A 16,980-nucleotide genomic window follows, 5' to 3' on the forward strand; every position below is an offset into this window, starting at 1 on the left:
GAATTAGATCTGAACTATGAAACCTAGAACGTTGGAAGGAGGGGGTCGGGAGCTCGAGCCTCCTATTTACTTTATTTATTTAAAACATTTATATTCCGCCCTTCTCACTCTGAAGGGGATGGGAGGCAGGGTGGAGCACAACATACAAACAGCAAACATTCAATGCCAGGACATGAATAAACATTAAAAATATTTGTCTCAACATTAAAATACATTGTTTAAAACTGTCTCGATCATCCCCATCAAATCTAATTGGCCTGGTAAGGTTTCCTATTGCTGCTTTATTGCACTGTCCCGAAAGCTTGGTCCCACCGCCACGTTTTTACTATCCTTCTGAAGGACAGGAAGGAGGGGTTGATCTAATCTCACCAGGAAGGGAGATTGCAGAGAGGCAATCACTGAGAAGGGAGATGTGTTCAGACAGATAAATTGGGCCAGAGCTATATAGGGCTTTATAGGCCAAAGCCAGCACTCTGAATTGTGATCGGTAGCAAACTGGTAGCCAGTGAAGCTGGTGTAACAAGGGAGTTGTATGCTCCCTGTATGCCACTCCAGTCATTAACCTGGCTGCCTCTTGTTGGACTATTTGAAGCTTCTGAACAGTCTTCAAAGGCAACCCCACATAGACCGCGTTGCAGTAATATAACCTAGATGTGACGAGAGCATGGACCACCATGGCCAAGTCTGACTTCCCAAAGTACAGGTGCAACTGGCACACAAGTTTTAATTGTGCAAAAGCCCCCCTAGCCACTGCTGCAACCTGAGATTCCAGGCTCAGTGATAAATCCAGAAGGACTCCCAAGCTGCAAACCTGTGCCTTCAAGGAGAGATAGTAACCCCAACCAGCACAGGCTGTAACCCTATACCCTGTTTGGCCTTGTGACTGACCAGGAGGACCTGTCTTATCTGAATTCAACTTCAATTTGCTCACCCTCATCTAGACTGTCACAGCAGTCAGGCACCGGTTCAGCCTAGGGCTAGGCTGGGATGTTGAGACCCACAAATTGGGCAGGTTGGTCTCAGGGCCACCAAGAACTACCAATCAGAAAAGCTCCAGTTTATGCTCACTTGTGCACTCACTTAATAATCTAACGTATTTTCCTTTTAAAAAAAAAAATCAACTTTAAACATTTCAATTAAACCTTGTTTAACACTGTCTTTACTTGTTGACTGCTTTTGTTGGTGGCATCACTATATTCATCATCATTATTTATAGCATACTGTGTTTTCACGGTTTTGTAAAAACATACCTGCAAGTAAATACTCTAAAGGCACCAAATCCTATCAGATCTTGGAAGCTAACCAAAGTTAATACCAACCTGGCAAATTCTTGGATAGGAGACTGTTGAGTACCTTAGGCTATATTTTAGAGGGAGAAACTGGTAAAACCATTCCTTAGTATTCCTCACCTAAGAAAACTCTATAGAATTTACAGGCTCACCACAAGTCCACAGGCAACTTGAAAGCATGTACATACATACATGCAAATAAGTAAAATTACCTATCTCCCATCCTACTGGAAGAAACATTTCCAGGGTCCTGAGATAATGCTTCTGGAACATGGCCATACAGCCCAGAAAACTCACAGCAATCCAGTGATTCCGGTCATGAAAGCCTTCGACAACATAAGCCCAAGGTCCCTGATGGAAACGCCTGGATACCAAACAGGTAGCTTGGGCAAGATATGTATGTTAGCAGAAGAGTAGAAGATGGTAAAAAAATTTTTTTGCTCCATCTTTCTCAACCTTAAGAGATGCAAGAGACTACGCATCCTAAATGATTAATGGAGTAGACAGACAGGAGCCAAGGAAAAGGTCTGAAAACTTGTCTTCCTACACTTACTCTGAACTTACATATGAACTGCATTTCCAATTGGAAGACAAAGACAAGACTAATCAGACTAACCTGCCAGATGGTTCGAAATGCTTAGGTGCTTTCTATTTTAAATAATGAATAGAGTGTGACTGATTTTTCAATCAGAACTGCCTGAATAGTTCAGATTATGACCTTCAACTATCAGGGGGGTCTTAAGAATTCTGGGACACAAAAGAAGCTTCGTTAAAAAAAAGACCTGTGTTCCTTAATTCTTTTATCAATATACCTCAGCTTCAGCAAAGGTAGAAAACTTACAGAAAAAAAGACAGTGTGCGTAGATAAGATTGTGGTCTGTCAAGGTCAACTTTGGTTTCATCAGAGGACAAATTGCAAGTAACTAGTCACCAATTTCCCAGTTTGCCCAGCCCAATACCAAAATTATAAGTTTTAATTGCAGTGTAATAAGGGATATCTAGTCCTTCTGTGACAACTTACTTTCATAGTTACAGGTTTGAAGTGTCACCCAATGGTTCAGGTGCCACATTGCACGGCTTCCTTGCATTTTGTGTGGGACATGGGGCCATAATGAGGTGGATGAGAACAATATTGTTTGTACTGTATGGAAATAGCTTATCACATTCAGATTTTTTAAAAATATAGCTAAAAACAAAATGTTGTAGTTACTTTTGAGAAGTAAGACATTAAAAAGGTTTTTCTAAAAAGTAAAACTGTAGCAATAATGCAAAGTGCTTCGGGTTTCCTCGGAGTAATGATTGTAATTAATTAACTTTTAAAAGTAATTTTCTAGCTGCCAGATTGTAAGGGACAAGGTGTTTTTAACATGATATAGTTTTAAGGTCTAGTTTATCTTTTCAAAACCTATAGTCAGAGTACAGTCTTATAAGTATCGTTTATAACGGTGTTAAACTGTAATTTACATCTTAACCTAATGTAAACACTGTACTGCTGTAGATAGATGATTATAAGGTGAGATACTATACTGGTCACTGACCACAAATAACAGTTTGATTTGAAAAGGTTTTTTTTTAAAGCAAAACTGTAGCAATAATGCTTTGTGTTTCCTCAAAGTAATGACTATAATTAACTTTTTAAAAAAACTTTCCAAAGTCAGCATTTCTTCAAGAAAAACTCAAATAGCCCTGGGACTTTGATACAGTCTTTTCCTATGCTGTTATAGCAACAGCATCTCATATACATCCGTTTACTGCTCCTGTATGTTGATAGTTGATTTGGGTGCCATGGATAATAGCTTTTGACAGACCACCCATTCAAAATGCATCAAGGTTAGTGATTCAAAGAGTATGGGAGTAATGCTGGTGATAAGAATATGGCAAATTCCTTATTAAACCAATATCTTTATTAAGCCTAGCTAGTGTGTATCACCATATCTTGAATCCGCCATGGATCTCTAAACATGCTTGCGTTACAACTTCAGGTTACAAAACTATGCAGATAACAATTACAATAGAGTCTTGCTTATCCAACCTTTGCTTATCAAACGTTCTGTATTATCCAATGCAGTCTGCCTCCCGCCCGGATCGATAGGTGAGGGAAGTGGAGTGTATATTTACCTGTGGAATAATGTCCAGGGTAGGTAAAAGAAAGAACCCTTGTATGTTTTGGTGCTAAATTTGCAAATACAGTAATTACTACATAATGTTATCGTATATTGAACTGCTTTTTCTGTCAATTTGTTGTAAAGCATGATGTTTTGGTACTTAATTTGTAAAATCATGGGTTTTTCCTCCTTATTATCCAATATTTTTGCTTATTCAATGTTCTGCCGGCCTGTTTATGTTGGATAAGCGAGACTCTACTGTACTATGAAATTGTTGATATTTCCTCCAAACTTCATAAAGCAAATCTATGAACTTTATTCTGAATCCCCTTCTTCCTTCCCCTCCAAAATATAAAATTCATTTTTTCCCTTCATCACACATATATATCCATACCATCTAGCAACTTCAGAAAATGAAAATGAAACGACCTAAAGCTGAAAGATTTTAAGGATATCATTTGGAAAACGTCAATTTGATACTATGAACTAAATTCCACAGTGAACCTGTAAAAATGGAAAATAACTTTGGTCCAGTAATGACCAAATGCCATTTCCCAGATCTAACTTTAAGTAAGAGCAATTATTTTGTTTGAAAGGTGGCCAATCCAGACTGATCAAAAGGACCCAAAAGTCCCTTGTTTCTGGTTTTTCCTATTTGGTATGAGAGATCCATAAACATTTTGTTTATTCAAGCATATTTTCTTTCAGCTCCTTTGAAACCTTTTATTCCAGCTTCCTGGGACAGTTTATTTTAACTTAGTTTAAAACTGGAAAGTAGAGGAGCCAAATCTGGGACATTTTGATCACTCTGAATATGCCCTGGAAAAGGATAAACAGAAACCTGTATGCAGTTGAAAGGCACCATAGGATCCATTAATAAATGCCCACAATTTAAACTTTGGGAGTAAAACCTGAGAGCCACCTCTAATAGAAGGCTTTCAACATCCAAGCACTGCTTCCTGAGATATGCCGACAGCTTTAATGGCCATTAAAACACCTCAGACTATTCACAGCCCCAAGTAGATTTAAGCATCTTTCAATGGGCGACTTTGGTGTTATATTTTCAACAACTTCCCAACCTCTCCATTCTTTCCCTTTGACACCAGGAATGTCAGCCTGCTGCTCGGCAAACCTAAATAAGTTTCCTTTCATCCACACTTTATATCCTATCTCCAGCTGTTAATTTAACAGAATAGGTCTTCCGGATAAAGGAGCAGTGTGAGACAGCTGCTCCTGCAGCTCAGACAGTATTGTGAGTGCATGCCCATTCGAAGAGCGGGCTCCGTGGCTGCTATGCTCAAATCAACGCTGTGCAGTTACCAAGGAAAGCTTCAAAAGTGTCCTTCATTAATGAATCTGTGAATGGAGGGTGACTGGCCGATTCCGACTGCCACTTATTGCCCACGGGGCCACGATTAATGAGCAGGATCTGTGCTGCCCTAGGCTCAACATCCACCTTATTGCAACAAAGTTATTCCAGTTGTGTATGTATGTGTGTATGTGTGCACATTTGCTAATATTTGGACAGACCATCTCATGCATAAACATGCTCAGTAATTCACTTAAGAGACCATGAGAGAGCAATGAGGAAGGTATTCCATGCAGTAAATGTTGCCTATGTCTGAAATCAGGATGCAATGAATGAATATCAGGATTGTATTACACATTTTTTTTTTTTTTTTGCATGCTGTTCATTTACTCAGACAGGCTTTTAAAACACACTGTTTTTTTAATGAAATGGGTGACACTATATGCTGTTTCATGGATAATTATTTATTTTACTGTATTGTACCTGAATTGTCTTTTTAAGTGTCCTAGTTTAATTCTATTTTAATATTTTCCTTTTGTGTGTTTTTAAATGTATAGTTTTTTAAAAAAGATTATGAATCACCTTGGGACTCAATTCCTGTGAGACAGGTGAGCTATAAATGTTAATATTACTACTACTAATACGTAAATTACATTTGAGGGCAGCAATAAGCATTGTTTGTTAACTAAATAGTGAGTTCATGGCAAAATAAACATGCAAACTAAACATTGCAGTAGGAATCATGCTGATATTACTAAGAAAGGTGATAGGAGGCAAGTTTGGGGACCCACAGCTGGCTCAGGATTGACAATTGATATTGCTGTATTAACATAAAAATGAATAAATAACAGTAAAAATCAGAAACAAGTGGAAGATACAGAAAAATAATGATGAACACATTATTTTAAATTAACTACCAGACTCAAAAGCTAATTTAACCGTCAATGGAAATGGATTCCCTGAGCCTTTATTGTGGCTAAGAATCTAATATTTCAATAGCAAAACAATTAATGCCCACTTGCTATATTTCCATGAATTGAGGACTTTACAATCCTCTACACTTCAACATGTGTAAGTTAGCAACCACTGTAGCAACTTCATTTCAATATTTATCCAGATAATTTGTCACTTTTGGTGTGTGTGTTTTTTTCTACTGAGCTAGCAGAAGTCTTTTTCCCTCCTGCTCTTTTGTTTTTTTCCCCCTGTTTTGATTTATTTTATACACAATAATTTTTTTTTAAAAAAATCAAATAACTTTTCTCCCTGCAGAGATTGTACTTCAGTATAATGACAATGCAATGGGTGCAGTAGCCCTGGATGTTCTGGCTATGGCTGCTAGACTTGAGCGTGAATCTGCTTTCCTTTGTGCCCTTTGGGAGCATGTAATGGAAAGGGCCTTCCTGGTACAAAAACCCACCCACTACTAAAACAAACAGGAGCCGAACTTGGCTCCTCCTTTGCTTTTTGGCATCACAGTTTAATCTTTTTTATTAATCCCAGCAAACAAAAAGGAAACCCTAATTCCCTGAAAACTACTACCAGTCACCTCTCCTCTGGAGTAAAGAGTAGAAACAGCTGTAAGGAAGAATTAAACCCAAAGCAGAAAGGAGATTGACGCATGCCAGGAAAAAAGAGGGTTTTTTTAAGGAAGCCCAATAGGTCTAGGAGGTCATCACTCTTCCTTACCTGGAATTGAGGAAGCCTGTAATGCCTTGGAAATAGTGTATGGCATGGTGCAAGCCTGAGAGAAAAAGCACATGGTCCAGTGCCTCCAGCATCTCTCCTCTAGAGTAAACAGCTTTTAGAGGGCCTCCATTAGCGTGCCTGCCTACAGTGCCTCTCCTCTAGAGTAGAAACTACTTAAATGCCTAAAATGATGGGAAGGGGAACCTGGGAAGCCCCTCCCGCCCATAATGGGTTGGATAGAAAACTAGAAAACTTTCAGCAACCCAGAGTGAAAATGGATATCTGCCCTCCTGAATTCAGGTGGCTCCCGAAAAATGGATCAGGGCCCTCACCAAAATCCGGGACACCAAAACGGATGACGGTTTACCTGGAATACACAAGCCTAATGGCTGTAATTCTCTAAAAGATCTATAAAACTCTGCCACATCGGGAGGAGGGGGAAATAAAGGACTACATCTTCAATATAATAGTACAGCTGCACTCACATACATATGGCTAAATGTGGTGCATTGGTTTGAACTCTGAACTAGGAGATTGGGGTTTAAGTTCCCATTCAGCCATAAAAACTCACTGGAAGACTTTAGGGAAGTCCCATTCTCACAGCCTAAGTGGAAGGCAATTACAAAGTTTCTTTGAATAAAACTTGCCAAGGAAAAATTAGTGCTGTCATAAGTTGACCCTTATGGTTGCCATACACTGGAGTCAACTTGAAGGAACATAACCAAATGGAGATAGGATCATGCTGACTCCTGGACTATTCAACAGGAACTTCAAACTTTGCTCCAGACCAGTCCACAATTATTCGACTAATAAGATGCCAGCTCAATGGCTCATCCAGTTCTATGATTTGCATAAGTGTGTATGTTTTTTTTTCCAAACAGTCTTCAAGACCAGTACAATGATTTTAAAAAAATTAAATTATGTTTAGTTTTAAGCACAGAATATTCTTTGGAAGATTTAGACCAGGAGTGAGCTGACACTTAAATGTAGGGCTCTGTGATCCACGTTTAAATCTCTGAGCACCACAACACTGAACAAAAAATTGACTACTCTACATTGCACTTACTTGTACTCTAGAGATGAGTCAAAGCAGCAGTCCTCTAATGCATTCAGGGAGTTCATCAGCAAGGGATTCATTTGTTTGTCAAAGATATCACTAAAAACAATAAAACACAACCAGGAAATAATATTCTGTAGCTTGTTCTTCTCCTATCATTTGTTCATGGTTTTAGATGTGTTATGCCAGATGAGAATACTAGACTATGCAATACATGTAATAGGTATGGATATAACCACAGACATACCAAAATTGTAAGTCACCACTAGAGCAGCAAATACTGTCAGAGAAATTTGCCTATATAAAACATGTGGTATATTATCTTTCATATCTTTGTTTTGAGCAGAAAGAAGTCCCTAGAATTAACTCTTCTTAAAAAAAAAACACAAAACCCCTGAAGTTCTTAATTTCCACTTGGCACACCCCACACATGTTGGACTACATCTTCCATCAACTCGAGCAGCATGGCTAAATTACACCACTGAGGCCCCTTCCACACAGCTGAACAAAATCCCACATTTTCTGCTTTGATTTGGAATATATGGAAGTGTGGACTCAGATTACCCAGTTCAAAGCAGATATCGTGGGATTTTTTGCCTTGATATTCTGGGTTATATGGCTGTGTGGAAGGGCCCTGAGTTGTGACCATGGGAGTTCTAGTCATTCATGTTTAGAGCTTTCTATAAAATGGGGACGTCTGTGTGATATCATGGACTTTTGGCAGAAAATATTGTTTTATGTATTAAGTTCATATGGTTATGAATGAACCATGTAATAGAGGTAATCAGGAAAGAGAAAATGAATGTGGCCCTGACAGTAAGTTGTGAGTAGAGGAATGTTTTAAGGCACACGTGTCCAACCTAAGGTCTTATTTTATGTGGCCCTCCATATGTTGGACTAGTACTCCTGTAATCTTCATCATCAGACATCATGACTAGAACTGATAATACAGTAACATCTGGAAGGCTGCAGTTTGTTTTGTTTAGTGGATTCTGGATTTAGAGGCTTGTGGATATCATAATCTGACTTTAAAATGTCATTTCCCAACCTCAGTCACAAGTGCTATTGGGTTGCAATTCCCATTATCCCCAAACCAAATGGCATATAATCAAAAGTGGTAGGAATTGTTGAGGATCCAAACTGAGTAAAAACTAAACAAACTGACCACTATATAAAAGCGATCTAGATGGCCCTCTGTATCCATGGATTCTCCATTCATGGATTCAACAGCCCTTTGAAAGCAACCATAAGGCTGATGTGGCCCTCAATGAAAATGAGTTTGACACCTCTGTTTTAAGTGAGTTGAAAAAGTTTGGAAGTTGACAGTCTGAAGACTGTAGAGAGGATGGGATGAATAAGTGAATATGAACGAGAGAGTCAATCAGTTAGGTTCAGGAATTAATCAGTAGAGTTTAGGCTAACCAGAAGAGTGTGAGTGAGAAATGTGCTGTCAATGTATTACTGCATATGCCAAATATAAGTCCAAAACCTGTGCAGGTCAATGTTAGTCCTTTTATCTTAACCCTTTCCAAAACGACTTATCCATGGGACATATCTGAATCCAATATTTTTGGCCCTAAAATCTGTCCTTGATTTATACTCCAAATGAAACAATATCAAAGATTTCCTTAAGGACCGTTCAGTAAAGAAAGTTAAACATGTTACTCTGCATAATTGAACTGCCTCACATGGGAAAGGAGGGAGTTATTTACACACCTGCTGTACAAGGTAATCCATACCTGACTTTCTCTTCACAGAGCCGTGAAATAAACATCCCCAAAGCAAGGCCCATGTGGATTTGAACAGCCTGAGACTCATCTGCATTTGGTTTCCCAGGTAACAGGGCAATCAGTAAATTCAGGATTTCCTCAACCTTTTCCTTGTAGGATACAATAAAAATCGGCACCAACAGAGACAAAGCAGTCGCAGCGCAGGAACGAGCAATAGCACTCGCTGTATTTTCACCAGAATAGGATTTCTAGGAGACAAAACACAATCCCAAAAGAGTCTTGGTTTTATCCTTTTTCTTATATAGAAAACAATTATCACATTGCATGACGTTCTACGAACTCTTTTTGAAAATTAAAACATAAGCAAAAGCCGTATTGTGCTTTATTTGACAATGTAACCGCCCACGGTGCTGCTCACTAGTACTATGTTTTAAAACCCTGAAATAAGCAATTAGTATGTTTTCTAGAGGGAAAGCTGCACTTTAAAAACCCAGATGGGATTGAATGACCCTGTTACTGTGTATATGTAAATAAAAATGTCACTATGAATGTTAATTAATTCCATAATTATAGCTCTGCTGGAATGTAAAGCTTGTGGGGGTGGGTGCACACAATCATTCTAGAATATTTATATGCAGGTTGAGTATCCCTTATCCAAAATGCTTCGGATCTGAAGTATTTTGGATTTTAGATTTTTTTCAGATTTTGGAATAACTGTATTTGCATATAAATACAATATGAAATATCTTGGAGGATTCATCTACGTTTCTTCTACACCTTATACACATAAGTAATTTTATACAATATGTTTAATAATTGAAAATGAACAAAATCTGGCTACCAGTATTAAAAAATTCTAAAATTGTAATAATAAATAACTAAACTCAAACACAGGGGAACTCCAGAGAAGAAACAATCAGGAACACCTAATTACCCCTCAACAAAAGATTCCCCCAGGCAGTAACAAGCCACCCCTAAAAAATGCCAGGCCATCAAATGGTAATCAAGGTGGCCAATTAAAACATTCACAGCTAGCTCCAACAGACAAGAGTTCTTTCTCCCACCCCGGACTTTCCACAGATGTATAAGCCCGATATTCCTAGTTTCCAACAGACCTCACAACTTCTGAGGATGCTTGCCACAGATGCAGGCAAAACGTCAGGAGAGAATGCTTCTAGAACATGTCCATATAGCCCGAAAAACCTACAATAACCCAGTGATTCCAGCCATGAAAGCCTTCGATAATACATGTTTAATAATTATGGGCATGTAACAGCATTTATGGATGCTGTACCATCAGAAAGGAAAGGTATTGGGTTGCTGTGAGTTTTCTGGACTATAGGATGAAGTTCCAGAAGCATTCTCTTCTGACATTTTGCCCTATGGTAGGCATCCTCAGAGGTTGTGAGGTTTGTTGGAAATTAGTCCAGTGGACTTTACATATCCCTGAAATGTCCAGGGTGGGAGAAAAAACTCCTATCTGTTTGAGCCAAGTGTGAATGTTGCAATTGATCGCTTTGATTAACACTGAATAGCCTTGAAGCTTCAAATCTTGGCTGATTCCTGCCTGGGGGATCCTTTGTTGGGAGGTGATTAGGTGGCCTTGATTGATTCTTGTCTGGAACTCTCCTGTTTTCTGGAGTGTCATTCTTTATTTACTGCCCCGATTTTAGTGTTTTTTAATACTGGTAATACAAGACCACCTCCACACACCCTTGTGTCCAAAGTGACATTACAATGACTTGATTTACACAATCAAACAGCAATGCACAGCTAGGAATAAGAAAACGATAAAGAATGAAGCAACAGACATCAAGATGGCAAATTACATTTGAGAGAAAGCTGTGAAGTTTGTCCCATTTGTAAATATGAAGAAGACCTACTGTTTACAGTGGATACACACATACACACACATAGTGAAGTACAAATTGAAGTGTTTGCACTAGAGATCTCATTTAATCCTTTGGGAACAATTTGAGCACAGAAGCCTCAGGCAATTAACAACCAGATCTACTTCTCGGGCTGAAACTCAACACTTAAAAAAAAAACCAATAGAGCTCAGCACTATCTAACAAGAAAAGCATCTCAAAACAGGGCCTTGTATGCCATTGCTTCCACAGTGGACAATCTGGCAGCCCATTTGAACATATGGTGTGCAAATCCTCTTGTGTCTCTTTGGCACAGGCTGAAGTAGCTGTGACAATTGCAGGGTTACCAGATTGAAGATGGTTCCTGTTCCTTTAACAGTTGTTTAGAAGAAGGAATTTCAGGTGGTGTCAGTTGACAGGCAGCCAGGTAACCAGAAACACTTGCTGGGATTGCCTATTCTATTCAGTAAGGGACTTTCCGGTTTCCTCTCCAGCAACAGTAGCGACAAACCAACTGATTCCTTCCATTGACCAAAGAGGGGCAAGGAATGTGTTGCTCTCTTTAACCCTTCTGTCCTTATAGAATTACAGAGATAAACAGAGAAAGACGTAACCCATACACAGTCTTTGTACATACAACAGGGTAACCATCTTATTTACCTGGAGCTTTGAAACAATTTAATTCCACAACTAAGGGAAATGGAGTATCCTATGATTGGTTTCAACATTTCAAATACCATATGTGCTCGAGTATAAGCCACCCCGAATATAAGCCGGGGCACCTAATGTTACTACAAAAAACTGGGAAAACGTAGTGACTCAAGTATAAGCCGAGGGTGGGAAATGCAGCAGCTACTGATAAATTTAAAAATAAAAATAGATACTAATAAACTCACATTAATTGAGGCATCAGTAGGTTAAATGTTTTTGAATATTTACATAAAACTGTAATTTAAGATAAGACTGCCCAACTCTGATTAAACCATTATTCTGACCTTCTTCACTGTAAATGTGTTTAATAGAATAAAATAATGTAAATGTAGTAATAATAACAATAATAAATACAGAAAAATAATAAATGTAATAAAATAATAGAATAAAATAATGTAAATGTAATAATGGAGTAAAATAATACATGTAATAATAACAACAATAATAGAGAAGAATGATAAATGTAATAATAATAATAAATACAATGAAATAATCAATGTAATAATAATAATAATAAAGTAATGTAAATGTAATAATAATAATAAAGTAATGTACAGTAAATGTAATAAGTAGAGTAAAATAATAAATGTAGTAATACCAAGAAGAAGAAGAAGAAGAATCCAGTAAAATAATAAATAACTTTGACTCAACTATAAGCTGAGGGAGGCTTTTTCAGCCTTAAAAAGGGGCTGAAAAACTCAGCTTATAGTTGAGTAAAATAGTAAGTTAACAACACTGTGTTAAAATGGTAAGTTAAAAACACTATAAACTCTGCTGCCCCATAACTAGCATCTCAAAATAGCATCCCAGAAAGATACAGCCATCCTTTAAACCCACTTGGGAAAACAAAAAGTGATGTGGGAAAATGTAGGGTGTATGTGGAGGCAGTTGTGGAATGGGTCTGGGGGAGGGGGGTGGGTGGAGATCAGGTGATGAGTAGAGCATGGATCACATAACTACTCCCTAGAAAACATAGTACAATCTTCTGCATCCATGGCTAATTCTACAGACACTAATTTTGAAAGTAAACACAATTCCCCACTGCTGAAGTTAGATGTTCTCTGCTTATATCTAAGGCCCCATCTACACTGCCCTGTATCCCAGGATCTGATCCCAGATTATCCATTTATCCCAGATTATCAGGCCCTTTCTACACAGCTGTTTAAAATCTAGATTACCTGCTTTGAGTTGGACTATATGGCAGTGTAGAATCAGATAATCCAGTTCAAAGATGATAATATTGATTATCTGCCTTGATATTCTGGATTATATGGCAGTGTAGAAGGGCCCTCATATTATCCAATTCAAAACAGATAATCCTTGGATATAGAGTAGTGTAGAAAGGGCCTAAGAAGAAAGGCCTTGGACCGTTGTGGTTTTCTGAACCAAAGTCAGAAGTGAAGTTATCTAAGGTCCCTTCCACACAGGTGTATAAAATCCAGATTGAACTGGGTTCTATGGTAGTGAGGACTCTGATAACCCAGTTCAAAGCAGATATTGTGGATTATCTGACTTGATATTCTGGATTATATGGCTGTGTAGAAGGACCCTAAGTGACTGAACAAAAGCGGGAGATAGCAACATTTGTTCCTCCAGATGTTTTGTCTAATAGTTCCCATCAGTCCTCCTTAACAAGGGCAGTGATAATTTATTTGGGGAGTTGTAGTACAAAGGTTCTCCATCCCTAATCCCAGGGCCCTTCCTTTCACACTGCCCCTCTATCCCAGGATCTGATCCCAGATTCTCTGCTTATCCCAGGTTATCTGAAATCTTCCAGTTTAAAGCAGATAATTTGGCATCAAAGCCATAATGCTTAGGATCATTTCCCCCACTGTCAGGTACTGAATTGCGCTGGCCAAGGAGTCCCCAGTGGCACAATGGGTTAAACCCTTGTGCTGGCAGGACTGCTGACCGAAAGGTCGGCGGTTCAAATCCGGGGTGCAGGCAGAGGCAGCCCTAGGAAATTTTCGATGGTAAGCAAACAGTATTTTGTCCGTTCCCCCCAAAACCAATCACTGATATATATTTTCTGTTCGTCGTGGGAGTTCTGTGTGCCATATTTGGTTCAATTCCATCATTGGTGGAGTTCAGAAGGCTCTTTGATTGTAGGTGAACTATACATCCCAGTAACTACAACTCGCATATGTCAAGGTCTAGTTTCTCCCAAGAGCACCTCAAGAGCACCCCTGGGCAAAATCAACAATACTGCAAATGCTTACTTTGAGTAATGGGTGGAGCCACCCCTGGGAGCAGGGTAAGTTCCCATCTGTCAGCTCCAGTTTCCCATGCGGGAACATGAGAGAAGCCTCCCACAAGATGGGTGTCCCCTGGGCAATGTCCTTGCAGACGGCCAATTCTCTCACACCAGAAGCAACTTGCAGTTATCTCAAGTCACTCCTGACACGAAAAAAATTGCCCTGGCCTTGCTTTACAGGTACTTATAACACATGAAAAGAAATAAACCCAAATGGGAACAGGGGCAGAACTCAACATTGTGATGGCCTTTTGACAGTTGTGGCCCCAAGTTGCTTGCTACATGTAGTTTGGCTCCCAGGGAACATCCAGACTGACCACTTAAGTCAGTTTCCCACCAGTATTGAAGAGAGTGGTATAACTGTCCAGATGGTTACATAGGAAATCCCTGAACCAGTTTGAAGCCTGGATGATGATTACAAAAACCACAAAGTACTGGTGTGTGTTAAGAGTCTTCTTTCTCGCACTTTTGTAGGCAATTTTGTGATGCTGCAAATTGTATTAAATGTTCGGTGTAGATGAGGTCCCAATTACCTCTGACTTTCCTGTTGTTTATTCAATTCAAGGCTCTCTCTCAATCCTTGCCAATGACTCCTTTCAACATCCCACACCATAGCATCACTCCAATTCTTTTTTTGTCTCCACATTACCCCTGGGCAGTGGAAGTTCACATTCCAAGAAAGACTGTGAAATTCAAACCTCTATCTTTTCCACCTTTAACAATGTTCAAGAACCATTTTCTTCAACTTTTTCATGTAAATATATGCAGACCTACCTGGTAAAACCATGGGAACACCTGGCCTTCTGGGCGATAGTGGCTATCTACAACACTAAGTAGTGTATCAGTCACCATGGAGATCCAGTGCTTTGTCAGAAGAAAGTCTGGCTCAGTCTGAGGGCAACAAGAAAAAGGTCTTAAGAGCCTAATAGCAGAAATGCAACTAAATATTTGTCCATTTTTTCTGTTTAACGTCAGGACATGTTTCCCTCGAAAACAAAAAATAAACCACTGTTACCCTAGTCTCAGGAATCTTTCTGCTATTTAAGAGGCAGAAACTGCTGAAATGTACAGCCATGTTGAGTATTATACACTTTTGTTATTATTGAGGCAGCAAGGTGATAAAGAAAACTAAGGGGAAAACAGTCCCCCATGCATTTGCACAAAGCATGAAAGGTTGTAACAAAATACTATAAAGCAGAAGACATACATTTACATGGAAGTACTGATGTCAATTGAACTTTCTTCTAGATATCTAAGACATGGCCATGTTAATTTGGAATATCAATAAGCAAAGGGATCTTTCAGCCACCTCAGAGATCAACTTATACACAAGTGTATACAGTAATGGAAAGAACTAAGCTGGTAGTATAAGCTTTTCCTTTGCCTACTGAAAATCCAACTATACAACTTCTGTACATTTTGGTAGTTATCATTTAAGTTTTCATATCCAAGAACATCACCTCTCCATTCTTCAATGACATTTCAGACAAATTAATTTAAGTCTAGCATGTCTGATTTCATTCTGGATCAGAAGCAGCATAGAAGACACTTCATACTGAAATATGCTTGTTGAGGATTAAGAAGCTTTAACTCACGTCAAATTGTTTTTCCATGTCTGACGAAAGCCCTTTCTCATGTTTGGATACTGCAACTGCAAGACCTGTTAAGGCTAGGAGACAATTCCCTTTTACCACTGGGCTTTCCCTGTTGAAAACAACACATAGGTTGTAAAGGAAAGGGAAAAAATACTATAATAATCAAGTAGGTCATCAGTGAAGAAGTTATTTTCATAAGCTGCAGTGCAGTTGGAATTTGGATGAGTGGATTTCATTGAGCTTTAAATGGATGACACCTTCCCAAGCCCCCTGGAAGCAATGTGGACTATGACTCCCACAAACCCCATGACCGCACAATGCTGGAGTACAGAAAGCTGGGAAAGGCTGGGATAGGTGTTGGGCCAGCATCATCACTGCAGAAAAACTTTTGAGACCTTTGTTTGTTTGTTGGAATCTTCTACCCTTCCTTATATCATAAGATCACAGGGTACTGTAGAGGTGAAAATCAATACAGCAGCTGAATTAATTTAAAATAATGACACTATGTAACACATTTTTGTCCCTGGGCTATAAATATCATTTACAATTTAATTCTGGCATAAAAACATGGAAAAAGGTTATTAAACTGCAAAAAAAATGTTTTTGCGGGACATCCTGCAGCATATTTTGCTATAGTTTTTCAATGAATATCTTATAGAGTCTCAACCAACTCAACATAGTTTGTAGCAGCCACAAAACCAAGTTTCTGGAGTATAACATCTACTTTCAAAGTAAGTAACGCATAATTAAACTGGAATAGCACTTTCACTCCAGAAACAGAAAACTTTTCAAATGTTGTTACAGTGTCATTGCAAATAAATCCATGAAGTTCAAAGGTTTTAACAGGAAGGTTTTTACTTAGTACCTAAAAGCAACCTATCTGGCTTCTAATGAGAAAACATTCCACATATGGGGTACCATGGCTGAAAAGGCCCTTTGCTGTTTCTTCAGCCAGCGTATTGACTTTCCTGGTTGGACAGAGGATGCATCTTCACTGTAGAATTAATGCTGTTTGATACCACATTAACTGTCATGGTTCAGTGCTATGGATTCCTAGGAGTTGTCATCTGATGAGGTACCATGTTAAATGTTGTTTGTCAAACTGGCATTGAATGTTTGCCATATATGTGTTTACTGTAATCCGCTCTGAGTCCCCTGCGGGGTGAGAAGGGTGGAATATAAGAACTGTAAATAAATAAATAAATAAATAAATTCCAGCACGTTTTGGCAGAAAATGCAAAACACTGTGTAAAACAACAACACCCAGCAGTTCATAACATCAAGCCATGATAGTTAGAGTGGTGTCAAGCTACAGTGTAGATGCACCCAGAAAGAAAGACCCCCACAGTAGACCGTCTTGCAAATGTCTTTCCATT

General features: G+C 38.8%; 1 protein-coding gene across 2 annotated transcripts in view; it reads right to left on the reverse strand.

The window, feature by feature from the left end:
• The window catches only part of FOCAD (focadhesin), a 147,167-nt gene that overhangs the window by 31,687 nt on the left and 98,500 nt on the right, over positions 1-16,980 (reverse strand). For both annotated transcript variants that reach the window (XM_060762447.2, XM_060762446.2), the window contains exons 25-28: positions 15,605-15,713; positions 14,784-14,900; positions 9,186-9,424; positions 7,456-7,545 (exon numbers count right to left, since the gene is read on the reverse strand). In XM_060762447.2, the coding sequence (XP_060618430.2) occupies positions 7,456-7,545; positions 9,186-9,424; positions 14,784-14,900; positions 15,605-15,713 (555 nt within the window). The remainder of the gene's footprint in view (positions 1-7,455; positions 7,546-9,185; positions 9,425-14,783; positions 14,901-15,604; positions 15,714-16,980) is intronic.

The sequence above is a fragment of the Anolis sagrei genome, chromosome 2, assembly GCF_037176765.1.
Source record: "Anolis sagrei isolate rAnoSag1 chromosome 2, rAnoSag1.mat, whole genome shotgun sequence".
NCBI classification, from domain to species: domain Eukaryota; kingdom Metazoa; phylum Chordata; class Lepidosauria; order Squamata; family Dactyloidae; genus Anolis; species Anolis sagrei.